Genomic DNA, 13,418 nt, shown 5'->3' on the forward strand with positions numbered 1-13,418 from the left:
TCATCAAATTGCCAAAGCACTTTAGCCACTGAATGTTTATTTCATATAAATAAACTAATTGCATTTCAGGCAAATAAAATGCCTGTGTGAATGTGGAGGGGGGCTGCAATTTATGGCACACTGGCAGACTTTTTATTTGACAAATACGGGTCCAAAATAATCAGCGATAGTGCAGCAGAGTCGTCTTACTGTGGGATTTATGTTAAGATTTTTATATGTATTAATTTTCCTATTTACGAGTCTGTTCCATAATTATTTTTCAAAAGGATCCTAGAACACAATATAGAAAATTTCATACTTGCGATGATATATTTGACAACATTCGAAAAATAACGGGTGATAAACCTCCGTTTTCTGCAAGAAAAAAAAATCATGTCGCTATCGGCGTCAAACTTGGTGCTGCCCATGACATCTTTTATCAGTTTTAATTCCTTCACAAAGAAAGACATACACTCATTCAATCGCTGCCTCTGTTGCATAGTGGCACAAACACAACAATTTCCACTTTTCAATTTGACATGATTGATCCCTTCAAACACTTAATATGCTTAAATGGTATGTACAATCCTTCATTTGAACTATGTATATGATAATCAATGGTTGTCTGAGCTAAACAATCGAGGAGACTGTTGCTGTAAACAGGAGGAAGAAGTGAATGGGGAGGGGATGAATGTGATTGCATCATTGTTTAAGATGGAAAATACCATGCCAGCTCAATCCGGCTCACCCATTGAAAGAAGTGACTCTGTTGTTGTCAATTTGGTGCAGGGGGGACCAGTGTGTGTGTGTGTGTATATATGTGTGTCGGGCGGGGCTCAGTCACAGCATTTCCTCTTCTCCACATGCAGCAGTCTATTGCAACGGGGGCATGTGTGGTGGGCATCCTTGAATCTTTTGAAGAATAGGGGAAGCAGGCAGCAGCACAGCACCAACCTGCGCTCACGCAAACACACACACACACACACACATACACACAGGCAGATATGCACTGGTTGGCGCCCGAGGAAAAAGAACTAATCAGCCACAGCAGGTGTGACAGTTGAGGTGTCAATCATTTCCCGCTAACCTCTGACCTTGGTCTCTGGGAGATATGCTGAAACTACACCGGAATATCCAGCTCCGTGATATTAAAAAAATGCAAACAAGGATGTAATTGATTTTTAATTAATTACTGGTACTTGCTTGAGGCACTGCCTATTTTCCCTCCACAAATAATTTATTTGTCTCACGTACGGATGGTTGTTCGTTTATGTGTGCCCTTCCATCGAGCACGCCCGCAACCCTTGAGAGAATAAGCGGAATAGAAAATGGATGGATGGAGAATATATTCTTGTTTGCTAATTATTTGATATATTTTAAGGGTTTATCGACTCAGGTGTGTTTTTCATGAGTATTTGTGTGTTGTGTGTCCACTGCTGTCGCTCACCCGAGGCAGAAAAAGAGAAGAGTCATCAGCCAGGCATATTTCCCGGGTTTGTAAGAGACGTTGGTCATGACTTGCTGCTGGCAGGAGGGGCACGTGGTCATGCCAGAATGATAACCCAGCGCTGTGTTGTAACTGGTCACGGTTGTTTTGCTCACTGATGGAAAGGACAACGGCGTAGAAGGATTAATGAATGATAGGCAACCAAACATTAAAACGAGAAAACTTTTTAGAGCCGCCACTGTATGTAGGTATGTCTGTATATATGTATTAATTGACAATTACATTCCCTGTAAATGATTGCGTATGTGACAGCGTGTGTTTACCTGGTACGACGGGTGTGATGGTCTCTGTGGTCACAAGGCGGAATGGAGTATGTAGATTATAGTTCGCAGGTGGGTCAACTAAAGCAAAAAAAACCCCCAGCACATTGATGAAAAATGAGAAGATGACAATTGGAGACGACCACGATGATGTTGATGCTGAGCATACCGGGAATAGTGAAGGGAGGGGGATGTTTTACATCTGATGCCATGGTGCTACAAGAGAAAAGAAGAGAATAAGATCATCTGCAACTTCCATGCTTTGTAATGACGCTTCCTGCCTGTAGATGGCGTGACAAACCGTAAATGATGGAGTTTAAAAGTATGAGACCAAAGATTGAAAAAGTTTGTCTTGAGCCCTTCAGAACCCCATTAAAAGGATAATTTCAATCATCAATTAGATCACGGGTGGACGGCAGATTCATCACGAAATACAATTCAAAATGTTTGTGGTTTGAATTTCCCGCCCTCTCGTTTTTGTGGGGCTTTTCCCTGCAGCTGATTGGTCGTTAGATAATTAGTGGCTTGAAAAAGGACTCCCAGCCCGAGCACTCATTGTCGGGTCATTGTTGCTTTTTGCTGCTGTCATGTTTTTTTCAGTCATGTTTTTGTCATGTTTTTGTCATTGAGAGTTTTTAGTTTGTGGCAGAACTTTCTGCCATGGTGTTTGTTTGTTACGTTGGATTCGTTTTGTTTTCATGACTTTGTTTTGGAATTAGTTTTCTGTGTTTTATCAATACACTTCTTCAAGTTCACCCTGCTCCTCCCTCCTGCCTGCTTTTTGGGGTCCACCACCACCACGCAAACGTGACACAGCTCATCTCGGCTAACCGGTTGCTCCCTTACCCTTCGCCTTTTACCACAAGCAAGCGACATGAGGTACATTATTGTGGTGAGATTCCATGACACGCAAGAGATGAAAGGACGGGCTTTGACGGGATGCGTAGGGTCACACAGACCCCGTGGGGATGCTCTCGTCGGCAGATGATTTTGGCGGCTGCTGGTAATGACGAAAGGGCTTGTTTGAATTGAATCAAAATCCCTGCATTAGATTTGGGGAACCCTGTGAATATACTGAAAATATAATTTTCTAATGGATGCACTTTTCAACCTATTTTGGATACACTGAAAATAAAAAACTGAACTTAAATGTTCACAACTAGCCAAGCTTGCTGTGTTGAAAAAAACGTGGATGACTTGTAAAAGAAAAAATTCATGATCAAGTCGGTCTGCATTCTGTGGTCACGACAACCGAGTCACAACCCTCCACCCTCATCACTTCAGCAGTCACAGGCATCGCACCTCAGCCAAAGGTGTGGCATCTGTGCTGGTCGAACAAGACAGAAGGAGGAATGTTCATAATCCTCTGACTTTTTTTAATCAGCTCACAAATGAGCAGGCAGCCATTGGGTAGTTGCCGAATTAAGAATGTACTTAATAATACAAGCCAAAAAAGTCCATCAATCTATCTATGCATCCATTTTGAGATCCGCTTATCCTCACAAGGGTCGCGGGGCGTGCCGGAGCCTATCCCAGCTTTCTTCCGGCAATAGGCGGTATACACCCTGAACTGGTTGTCAGCCAATCGCAGGGCTCACATAGACGAACAACCATTCGCGCTCACACTCACGCCTAGAGACAATTTCGTGTTCCATTAACCTGCCATGCATGTTTTTGGAATGTGGGTGGAAACCGGAGTACCCGGAGAAAACCCACACAGGAAGGCCTCGGGGGCAATCGAACCTTGGACTTCTGTGACCGAGTCAGCCACCACTTTAATGTCACAAGTGGAAAATGCCATTTTCTTGTGACCCCATCAGAAATGCGACCATAGAATTCGAACGTACTGTATCAGTTTTTGAGTGTGAAAATTCCCATAAAATTGCATTATTATTTGGTTGAACAACAATAAGAATGAAATAAAAACACAATTTTCGTACGTAGTAAAATAAAATGCCACTTTTATTTATCTATTTTTTAAGATGGCGCCCCTGTGTTGCTGTGCTGCCCTAAAGTTTTGCCTGCATCTTCAGAACACAATGACATTATTTGTATTGCCACTATAACCCAAGAAACTAACCTCCCTAAAAAAAAAAACAGGGTCATATTGCATGATCGCATCAGCCACAAGGTTCTGATTGGTGCGCAGAATACAAAACGAGAAGTATTCCGTCTGGTAGTTCACAAGTGAAGTCCGAGTTGGATTAGACACCTGACTTTCTCTTCAAAAAGAAAACTATTGAGCATGAACATGCAACATTCTAAGATCTGGATAAAATTAGCTACCTCGCAGTCAAGCGGGAGATTTAAAAGCTTTCCATCCACCGAGAAGCAAACCACTTTGAACCGATTGTTAATTTTGTTCACTGGCCGATCTAATTTTGTTTTGCATATCCGAACATGCCGCAGATGTGCCAGTCTCTTAATTATCAACAAAACAAAATTCAAGCCCTTCAAAGACAATGATCAGTTCCCTTTTTTGAACATCTAACAGTATAAATCCTGACCCTGAGTCATGACATATCCATAAAGAGAGAACGATCCATCAGTGAGGGTCTCACCCGGTCCAGGCGCTGGTGTCACTGTGCAAAGTTGTGCGCGAGCTCCAACCACGAAACACCTCTTTCGACAGTCCAGACACAACACCACTGCCAGGTGTTAGCTTTGTTACCTGTACCTCAAAAACATTCGCCTCACCCTCAACACGCCCTCAGGCCCCGCCCTCTTTGCCAAGACGATATGCACGAGTCGAGCCGCAAGGCGTAACTAAAAAAGATTTCTACTTTGTTTTTTGGTCTCTGACTGATTATTGAAGGAGTGTGTGTGTATGTGTCACTCATCGAAAGGACGTCAAACCTGTTCCTCTCCTGCTGAGGTGTGCCCATAAAACACATTGTCGAAACCGCCAGATTTGACACTCTCGGGGCCCCAAAATGCAACCTCAGGGCCACAGACTAATACTCAATAACACGAGTTGATGTAACATCTGAGAAAACAAACAGACATCTTTTCAGACATCTTTAGTATCGGTGCTCCAGATGGTCGACCGCAGATCGTGATTGTCCGATTTCCACAGAAAGTATGTGATCGGCATATGTCGATCTATGCATTTCAACCCCGCCAATCGGCGAAAACGATCCACCTGCCGCTCGTACTTTGCAGCCTGCATTTTCTGCACTGTCATTTGGAAATAATGGCACAATTTTTGGACAATCAAGGGAGAAATATTTGGATTTGGAGTTGAAAAGCAACAGAAATGGAGGTTTGTTGTGAGAGAATTACAACAAGCAAATGGCGCCAATACTGCAGAACGGCTGAAGAGACGGTCGGCCACATTCGAGATCTTGACAGATTAGTGACTATCTCTGTAATTGTAAAACGGGGAACCAAAGGCAGAAGCGACATGGAGTAACACGGACCGAAGATCATTCATTCATCCATTCAACAACATTGCCAAAATCGCCTTACGCACTCTGCCATCATCCATCCAATCGGATGTACCGTCTGAAGTCCCGACGGTGCTTCGCCCGACTTGAAAATATTCTAATCCAGGCAGGACCCCGCCCACATGTCAATGGGTTCATCATATTTTGGGGCAAGAGAAGGACCGCTAAAGCTAATAAAGTGTGTCTTACTTTGTGTATCTTGCAAAATTGATTTGTTACAAATATTATTGTGCGCCACAGCCCTTCACATAGACTCAACAGTAGTTTATAATCTAAATATTTGGTTGAGAGTTTTCCTGACTTGTGATTTCCAATACAATCGGGTGTTGAAACTGTACATCACAATAAATGCAAGGGCATTTGTGTTTTTGTAATCATGTCGTGGGGTGATTATTGCGATGTGATTTTTACAGTTGTAAAAGCCCCTCTGAAGGAAACTATAACTGTGATGTGGCACGCCATGAAAATGAATTTGCCACCCGTGCCTAAGATAATTACAGCAAGCCGAAACTCAAAGACATAAAATAAAGACTTGGATGACCCACAAAACATGTAGCAGTTTCCACTCTTGACGAGGCGGAGGACTGTATGCCTGTTCAGACAAATTTTTCAACCATTTGTCTCTGGATTAGTATGTACAGCACTGAGCACACGTTTTTATTTATTTTATTTTAAACTTTATATGCACTGCAAGCTAAAGCAGGAGGATTTCACGGATGTGTCAGTATTCCTTGTAAAAATGTCAAATTTCACATGATTTGCAGGAGAATTTTTCCACCCCTTCCCATATTTGTAAAATGATACATGTGACAACATTCTAAATATAACCGGTGGTTCTGTTATAAACTTCAGTTTTCATCAGGAAAAAAACATTATTTTACAGGGAGCATTTTTATCAGTTTTAATTCCTTCATAAAGAGAGACATACATGCATTCAATAGCTTCGTCTATTGCCTGGTGGCACAAACATGACAATTTCCACTTTTCAATTTCACATGATTGATTCCTTAAAACACTTAATAGGCTTATATGTATGTACAGTCCTTCATTTGAACTATGTATATGATAATCAATGACGTCGGCGCTAAACAAAAGAGGAGATTTTGTTTGTTGCTGTAATCAGGAGGAAGAAGTGCAGCGGGAGGGGATGAATGTGATTGCACCATTGTTTAAGATGGAAAAACCATGCCAGCTCAATCCGGCTCACCCATTGAAAGAAGTGACTCTGTTGTTGTCAATTTGGTGCAGGGGTGGGTGGGGGTGTTGGTCTTATTTTGACCAGTGTGTTGTATATGTGTGTCGGGCGGGGCTCAGTCACAGCATTTCCTCTTCTCCACATGCAGCAGTCTATTGCAACGGGGGCATGTGTGGTGGGCATCCTTGAATCTTTTGAAGAATAGGGGAAGCAGGCAGCAGCACAGCACCAACCTGCGCGCACACACACACACACACACACACACACGCATTGGTTGGCACTCGAGGAAAAACAACCAATCAGAGATGGCAGGTGTAACAGTTGATGTGGCAAGCATTTCACGCTGATCTCTAACCTTAGTCTCTTGGATATATCGTGAACTACTTTGGAATATCGGGCTCCGTAAAATTTTAAAAATGCAAACAAGATTTTAAATTAATTGTTAGTACATGCTTGAATCACTGTTGCTAGTTAGTTACATGAGACCTATTTTCTCTACACAATGTATAGTGGACGGGCAATAATAATAATAATTTTATTTATAAGCGCCTTTCAAGACACTCAAGGACACTTTACAATAACAAAGAACACAAAACAATACGAACACACATAAAATGGAATAGAGCATCTGTAATGTTGCCATGGCAAGCGGCCTGATGTGAAGGAACACCCTGTCAAAGGGGTATTCTGGCATGTGCTGCAACACCCCCCAAAATAAAGTAATAATAATAATAATCATTATTAGTAGTCGTATGTATTCTTGTTTGATAATAATGTGACACATTTAACCATTATAATGTATAAGAAAACACATGGTCCACTCAGGTGCGTTTTTCATCCGTATTTGTGAGTTTCTGTGTTGTGTATGCAGCTGTCGCTCACCCGAGGCAGAAAAAGAGGAGAGTCATCAGCCAGGCATATTTCCCCGGTTTGTAAGAAACGTTCGTCATGACTTGCTGCTGGCAGGAGGGGCACGTGGTCATGCCAGAATTAAAACCCAGCGATGTGTCGTAACTGGTCAACTTTTTATGGCCATCGCCGTCGAAGCCTGAGCTCAAGCCACCGCCTCCAGACGTGTACACTGATGGCAAGGACAAAGAAGGAGAAGAAATAATAAATGACAATTTATTAATTTTCTTTTTTTACAGTTGTACACGTATCACGCAGTGGCAACTTTATAAAATTAAACTGTATCAAATTAAACTTTATAAATTTATGGCGGACGTGACGCAAGAGCATACAGTGTGGCGCCTGCTTCCCGCCGTATGGTCAGTCAGCGCTAAAAGGAATGCATAATGGTGAGTTATTAAACTGATGAATGGTGTGCCCAAGTACTTCCCCTTGATTGTTCTGAATCCACATTGCTTTCTTTGTCGTTGTTAAAGTGACGTTTTGTCGACTGAAACCTTTTCTTTGTGGAGTTGATGAGCTAATGCTTGTTTGTTGCGCAGATAATTGACCCGACTGAATGCGGCTTCACCACTGCTTCCGCCATATTGAGTACTGAGTTGCAGGTAATGTTTATCTCTCGTCAATTTTGCGCTATCTTGTTGTTCACGTCGTTATTTTTCATTGATTCATCTGTATTAGTCGCGCTAGTTCGCAGTTCACATTAAGATTAGATACACAATTTTGTACTCAGGCAGAACTACGACGAATGTACAGTACACACACACACACACACACACACACACACACACACACACACATGCGTGTTACCACTTTCACCAAATGCCTTGCCACTTCTACTTTGGCCAATGGACCTATCCATATAATAATCAACATAGTATTATAAACCTTTGAAAAAGAAAATGGTTGCGTCCTACCGGGCCAACAATTAGGGCAAAAAAAAAAGTGTATTTCATCTTGACCATCCCAGGCTGAACACAAACAGTCGGATAAGCTGCAGTTTATTTGTGGTTGTTTTATATACATAATGTGTTAAAAGGGTCTGCCAAGTGTGACAATTTATGTGAAATGTGGTTGAGGGTATTTTTAGTATCTGCTGCTTAATGAGGTCTCGCGGCAGGATTAATTTAATTTGTCTTACATTGAGGCCTCTATTGCTTGATAGTGTTTGTTTACCTGGTACAGCGGGTGTGACAGTCTCTGTGCCCACAGGGTTGAATGGAGTATGCAGATGATAGATTTTCACATTGTCTCCCTCAGGTTGGTCAACTTAAGCAGAAAAAAAACCCCAGCACATTGATGAAAAATGAGAAGATGACAATCGGAGAAGACAACGATGATGTTGATGCTGATCATACCTGGAATGGTGTAGGGAGGGGGATGTTTTACATCTGATGCCATGGTGCTACAAGAGAAAAGAAGAGAATCAGATTGTCTGCAACTTCCATGCTTTGGAACGACGCTTCCTGCCTGTAGGTGGTGTGAAAAAACATGAATGGTGGAGCTGAAAGGTAAGAGACAAAAGATTGAAAAAGTTTGTTTTGAGCCCACCAGAACTCCTTTACAAATGATCATATTAGTCATCAATTAGATCATGGACAGACGACAGTCTAATCACTAAATACAATTCAAAATGTGCTGTTTGGGGTTTGAATATCCGGTGCTCTCGGATTCAAGTAGTTCCAGAGCTGTAACTTCACAGAAGCCGCTTCATTCAGCGGCTCTTCATGTTCACTTGCTCTCTACGTGCTTCAGCATGTTTAGCAAACATTTCGCAGAGAGCATCGGGTACATGTCAACAATTTTTTTTTTTTTTGTGTAGTGTAATATGCATTTATTCTGCCTACGTGGCAAGCTGCTCCAGACGGCAAAGCCTTTCTGTAGGCTTGACTCTAATAAACCAGGCTCCTCAGTGGCATTGTCTCAGTCTTCACGTTCACTTTTTCTTCCACTGACAGGCTCCGATGTCCTGATCGGCTCAAACATGTAGGGAGAGGTGTCAAACTCCGGTCCTAGAGAGCCGCCGTCCTGCATGAATCAGGTGTGGTGAAACACGGAGGGATGGAAAAGAAAACATGGAGGACAGTGGCACTCCAGGACCGGAGTTTGACACCGATGATGTCGGGTTTGAAAACGCTCTTGTCAAGTTTTGTGTGTAAAAATCCCCTTCCTCGAATTAAAAAAAAAGAAAGAAAAGTGCTGTGTTGTATAGCCCATGGAAACTGCACACCATCTCAATGGTGTGGCATGCTGGTTGGCTACTAAAACGTCACTTTCGGTAACCCTAGCGGTGGCTAAAGTAACAACAGCCACGATGCCTCAAGCTTACAGTACGTTACGGAATGAAAACCTATATTTTTAATCGATCTGTATTTGACAACTTGCAGGAAGTGATGTATATGTATTACAAAGCATATTAGAAATGAAAATGTGAATTTTAACCAGCTCCGAGTAATGTTTGGAATCTGAGCTGATCAGTCATGCTTGCGATGTTAGGTGCTGTTGCATTGCATGCATGTTTGCTGTCAGCACCCTGGACCAAGGCAACGCCCAGGTGTGGTCCCCGCTTGGCGTGCTTCCTTTTAGGTATGGCTAGTCATTACCATGCTGATCAAGTGGGTTTAATTGCAGTCTTGTGTTTTTCCTTATTTTTTTCTTCTTTTGCATATAAAAATATTAATTTAATGATTAGTAGACACACAATGGGAAGTTGTTTCCATAAAGCACCCTAGTCCTAAACTACAAAAGTGGTCCTGGTCATGTTATTGAATATCAAACACCCCACTAAATTCTTGCATAGGAGTTTTAGAATCAAAGAATCACATTTATGTTTTTATCACTCATCTATACGTACTGTAGAAGTTATGGATGATATAAAAATGACTGGAAAAAAAAACAAATACAAACATCATTTCTCTGAACATGAACACTGATTCAGAGACCGGTGAAAGTAATATTTGCAAATTGTGTATTCATCTTTTGTCACAAAGTTCATCACAAGACTGTCTTCTTTCCATCGGGCCGCACTGCTAGAATTAAAAAATGTGCTCACACAAAAAAACATTGACAAGGCGCTGCCAGACGTTAAAAAAAAAAGTAAACAATATTTAATGCAAAGGTAGGCCACAGCGAATGGAACGTTAAATATTATTTTTCAAGTTGACCACTATTACGTGTCTTCCATTGACAGTCCATTGATCAGTCGAGCCAGCCCAGCTACACTTTTTATTGCATTAACCACAATGTAACAAACAAACAAAAATGTGCGAGAGTTACCGAATGAGCATGGATAAAAATAGACTCTGCATTCATAGGCAAACACACTTACAATGACTCCTTGCTGAGTATACAGTCTCTTGGCCACTTGACAAAGCAGATGATGGTTTCCTGTCAATGCTTCACATGCCCACATCCATGTATCCACACATTCTGGTCGAGGAATGTTGCTCAACCGCATGTTTTTTACAGATGGAAGGGTGTGCCGAGCCAAATGTTCGTGACTAACGTGTAGGATTGATTTGAATGCTCTGATCTTAATAGGTGAACACAACTACCAATCTCGAGCAATTAATTCATAGTTGATATCAGCATGTATGCATTTCACGAGCGGAAAATGAACAGATTGTTTTCAGAGGCAAGATACACTTTTCTTGTCTTTCTTTCATTCGTGTGCGTCATGTGCGGCCAATGCAGCTCATCTCGGCGGACTGGTTGCTCCCTCACTCTTGGCCTCTGATCAGATGCGAGCGACATGACGTACATTATTGTGCTGAGATTCCATGACGCGCAAGAGATGAAAGGACGGGCTTTGTCTGAATGCATAGTGTCATCGCAGCTGCCGTGCGGACGCTCCCGTCAGCAGATGATTTGGGGAGCTGCTGATAATGACTAAAACGCTTGGCTCCTAGAGACGTTTATATGCCAGGTTGTTTAAATTGAAACAAAATCCCAGCATGAGAACACTGGCTGACGAATTTGGGGAACCCCGTGAATATACTGAAAATACAATTTGCCAGGGGGCTGTCAGTTATGGTCCCTTCGAAGCACTTTTCAGCCTCTTTTTGATCAATACAGTTAAAAGAAAAGCTTAACTTACACAAATAGCCAAGCCGTTGTGTTAAAAAAATAAATGCGGATGACTTGCGTAAAAAAAGTCATGATCAGGTCGGTCTGCATTCTGTGATCACAACAACAGTCACAACTTCCCACCTGCCTGCACCTTCAGAACACAATGTTATTGTTTGTATTGCCAATACCCCTTGAGGTTAACCTACTAAAAAAACAAAAATCATTTCGTATCGCATGATCGCATCAGCCACCAAGGTGCTGATGAGTACGTCTGATATAAAATGAAAAGTATTCCATCTGGTAGTTCACGTCCACAATCATTTTGGTGTAAATCTTTGCTCCAGCTTCTCATCACAAGTGAAGTCCGAATTAAATTAGAGACCTGACTTTCAAGCAGAAAAAAAAGATAGTCATATTCGTAAATCTGAGAAGTATTTAGCGTGATGAGCCACTTTATGGGAAGATTTTGTAAGAAAAAATTTTGCTACCTCACAGTCGAGCACAAGACAGAAATCCTTGACAGAAACAAACCATCTTGGACCAATTGTTGATTTCATTCACTGGGCCCTCGACTTTATTTAGCTTATCAGAACATCCTGCTGAGGTGCCAGTATCTTGCTTATCAACAGAACAATATTAAAGCCCTTCAAAGACAATCTTCTGTCAATATAAATCCCGACCCCCCGAGTCATTACATATCCAAAGAAAGAGAATGATCCATCAGTGAGGGTCTCACCTGGTCCAAGTGCTGGCGTCACTGTCCAAAGTTATTAGCTGGTGCCACTACTGCAGCTATCGAGGGTCCAGACGCAACACCGCTGCCAGGTGGAGCTTTGTCACCTGTACCTCAGAGCTCTTGCCCCACCCTCAAGACGCCCTCAGTCCCTGCCCTCTTCGCCAAGACGTTGATATGCACGAGCCGAGCCGCTAGGTGTAAGTAAAAAGATTCCAACTTTGTTTTTGGTCTCTGGCTGATGATTGAATGAGTGTGTGTATGTGTCACTCGGCAAAAGGAAGTCAAACCTGTTCCGCTCCTGCTGATGTATGGCGTAAAACGCATTGTCTAAATATATATGAAGCTCCTTGGGCGCCAAAATGTGACCGCAGGGCCACATACTCATAATGACACGGGCTAACGCAACATTTGAGGAAAAAAATCACCTCAAGACATTCATGCCAAGCATAAAAAAGTACAATAACAAATTTGTTACTGTGCCTAAATCATTCTTAAGGCATCTTTACTCGTGGTGCTCCGAGTTTTTCACAGAAAAGTATGTGATTGGCATATGTCGATCTTGCAAAATTGATTTGTAACAAATATTGTTTTGCGCCACATTCCTTTCACGTAAACTGAACAGCTGTTTTAAATCTAAATATTTTGTTGAGAGTTTTACTGACTTGTGATTTCCAATACAATACTTGTGATTTGGGTGTTGGAAATGTACAGAGCAATAAATGCAAGGGCATTCGTGTTTTTGTAATCATGTAGTGGGGTGATTGTATCAATGTGATTTTCACAGTTGTAAACTATAACTGTGATGTGGCACGCCATGAAAATGAATTTGACATGCCTGCCAATGATAATTACAGCAAGCCTAAACTCAATGACATAAAATAAAGACTTGGATGACCTGCAGTTGACGTCAATTCCAGTCTGAGAAAACAGTAGTTCCTGGGAGTAGATTACCCAGGAAAGGTGTAACAATGGAAGCATTTCTTTGTTGGTCTTGGCCTGTAACGTCACCGCAAAGAATGTCAAAAGTTACAGATGACTCATCTTCTGCCTGTGTAATGTTGGTCAAGACACTTGTGGCCTAAAAAATTCGATATGCATGTAACAGGTTCCGCTCTTGACGATTGGAATTCTCTCCCCCTTTTTGTAACGACTCTTTAAATACCCGCATGAACAAAAATGCATTTGCTCTGATCTTAATCTGCGACTTTCCCCTGCTTTCCTTTGCTGTGCCTCTCTCACAGCATCTCTCCTACAAATACGTCGGCGGAAGACTGCGTGCCTGTTCAACTGCATTTTTTAACTATTTGTCATTGGATCA

The 13,418-nt window shown here is 41.9% G+C and overlaps 1 protein-coding gene and 1 long non-coding RNA gene across 2 annotated transcripts; both read right to left on the reverse strand.

Annotated features, from left to right (window-relative positions):
• Nucleotides 1-1,745: 1,745 nt before the first annotated feature.
• On the reverse strand, nucleotides 1,746-4,322 carry LOC127589944 (uncharacterized). Its single transcript, XR_007959524.1, has 3 exons — nucleotides 4,308-4,322; nucleotides 1,916-1,962; nucleotides 1,746-1,827 (listed from the first exon to the last, which is right to left on the reverse strand). It is a non-coding gene; the product is annotated as an uncharacterized LOC127589944 (long non-coding RNA).
• A 1,759-nt stretch (nucleotides 4,323-6,081) lies between these two features.
• si:ch211-157c3.4 (Lipopolysaccharide-induced tumor necrosis factor-alpha factor homolog-like) lies at nucleotides 6,082-12,261 on the reverse strand. The gene is made up of 5 exons (XM_052049274.1): nucleotides 12,101-12,261; nucleotides 8,655-8,701; nucleotides 8,473-8,565; nucleotides 7,270-7,468; nucleotides 6,082-6,620 (listed from the first exon to the last, which is right to left on the reverse strand). Exons 2-5 carry the CDS (start codon nucleotides 8,695-8,697, stop codon nucleotides 6,503-6,505), a joined length of 453 nt encoding a protein of 150 aa, XP_051905234.1. The 5' UTR covers nucleotides 8,698-8,701; nucleotides 12,101-12,261; the 3' UTR covers nucleotides 6,082-6,502.
• Between the last annotated feature and the right edge of the window lie 1,157 nt (nucleotides 12,262-13,418).

This window comes from Hippocampus zosterae, chromosome 17 (assembly GCF_025434085.1).
Source record: "Hippocampus zosterae strain Florida chromosome 17, ASM2543408v3, whole genome shotgun sequence".
Lineage (NCBI taxonomy): Eukaryota > Metazoa > Chordata > Actinopteri > Syngnathiformes > Syngnathidae > Hippocampus > Hippocampus zosterae.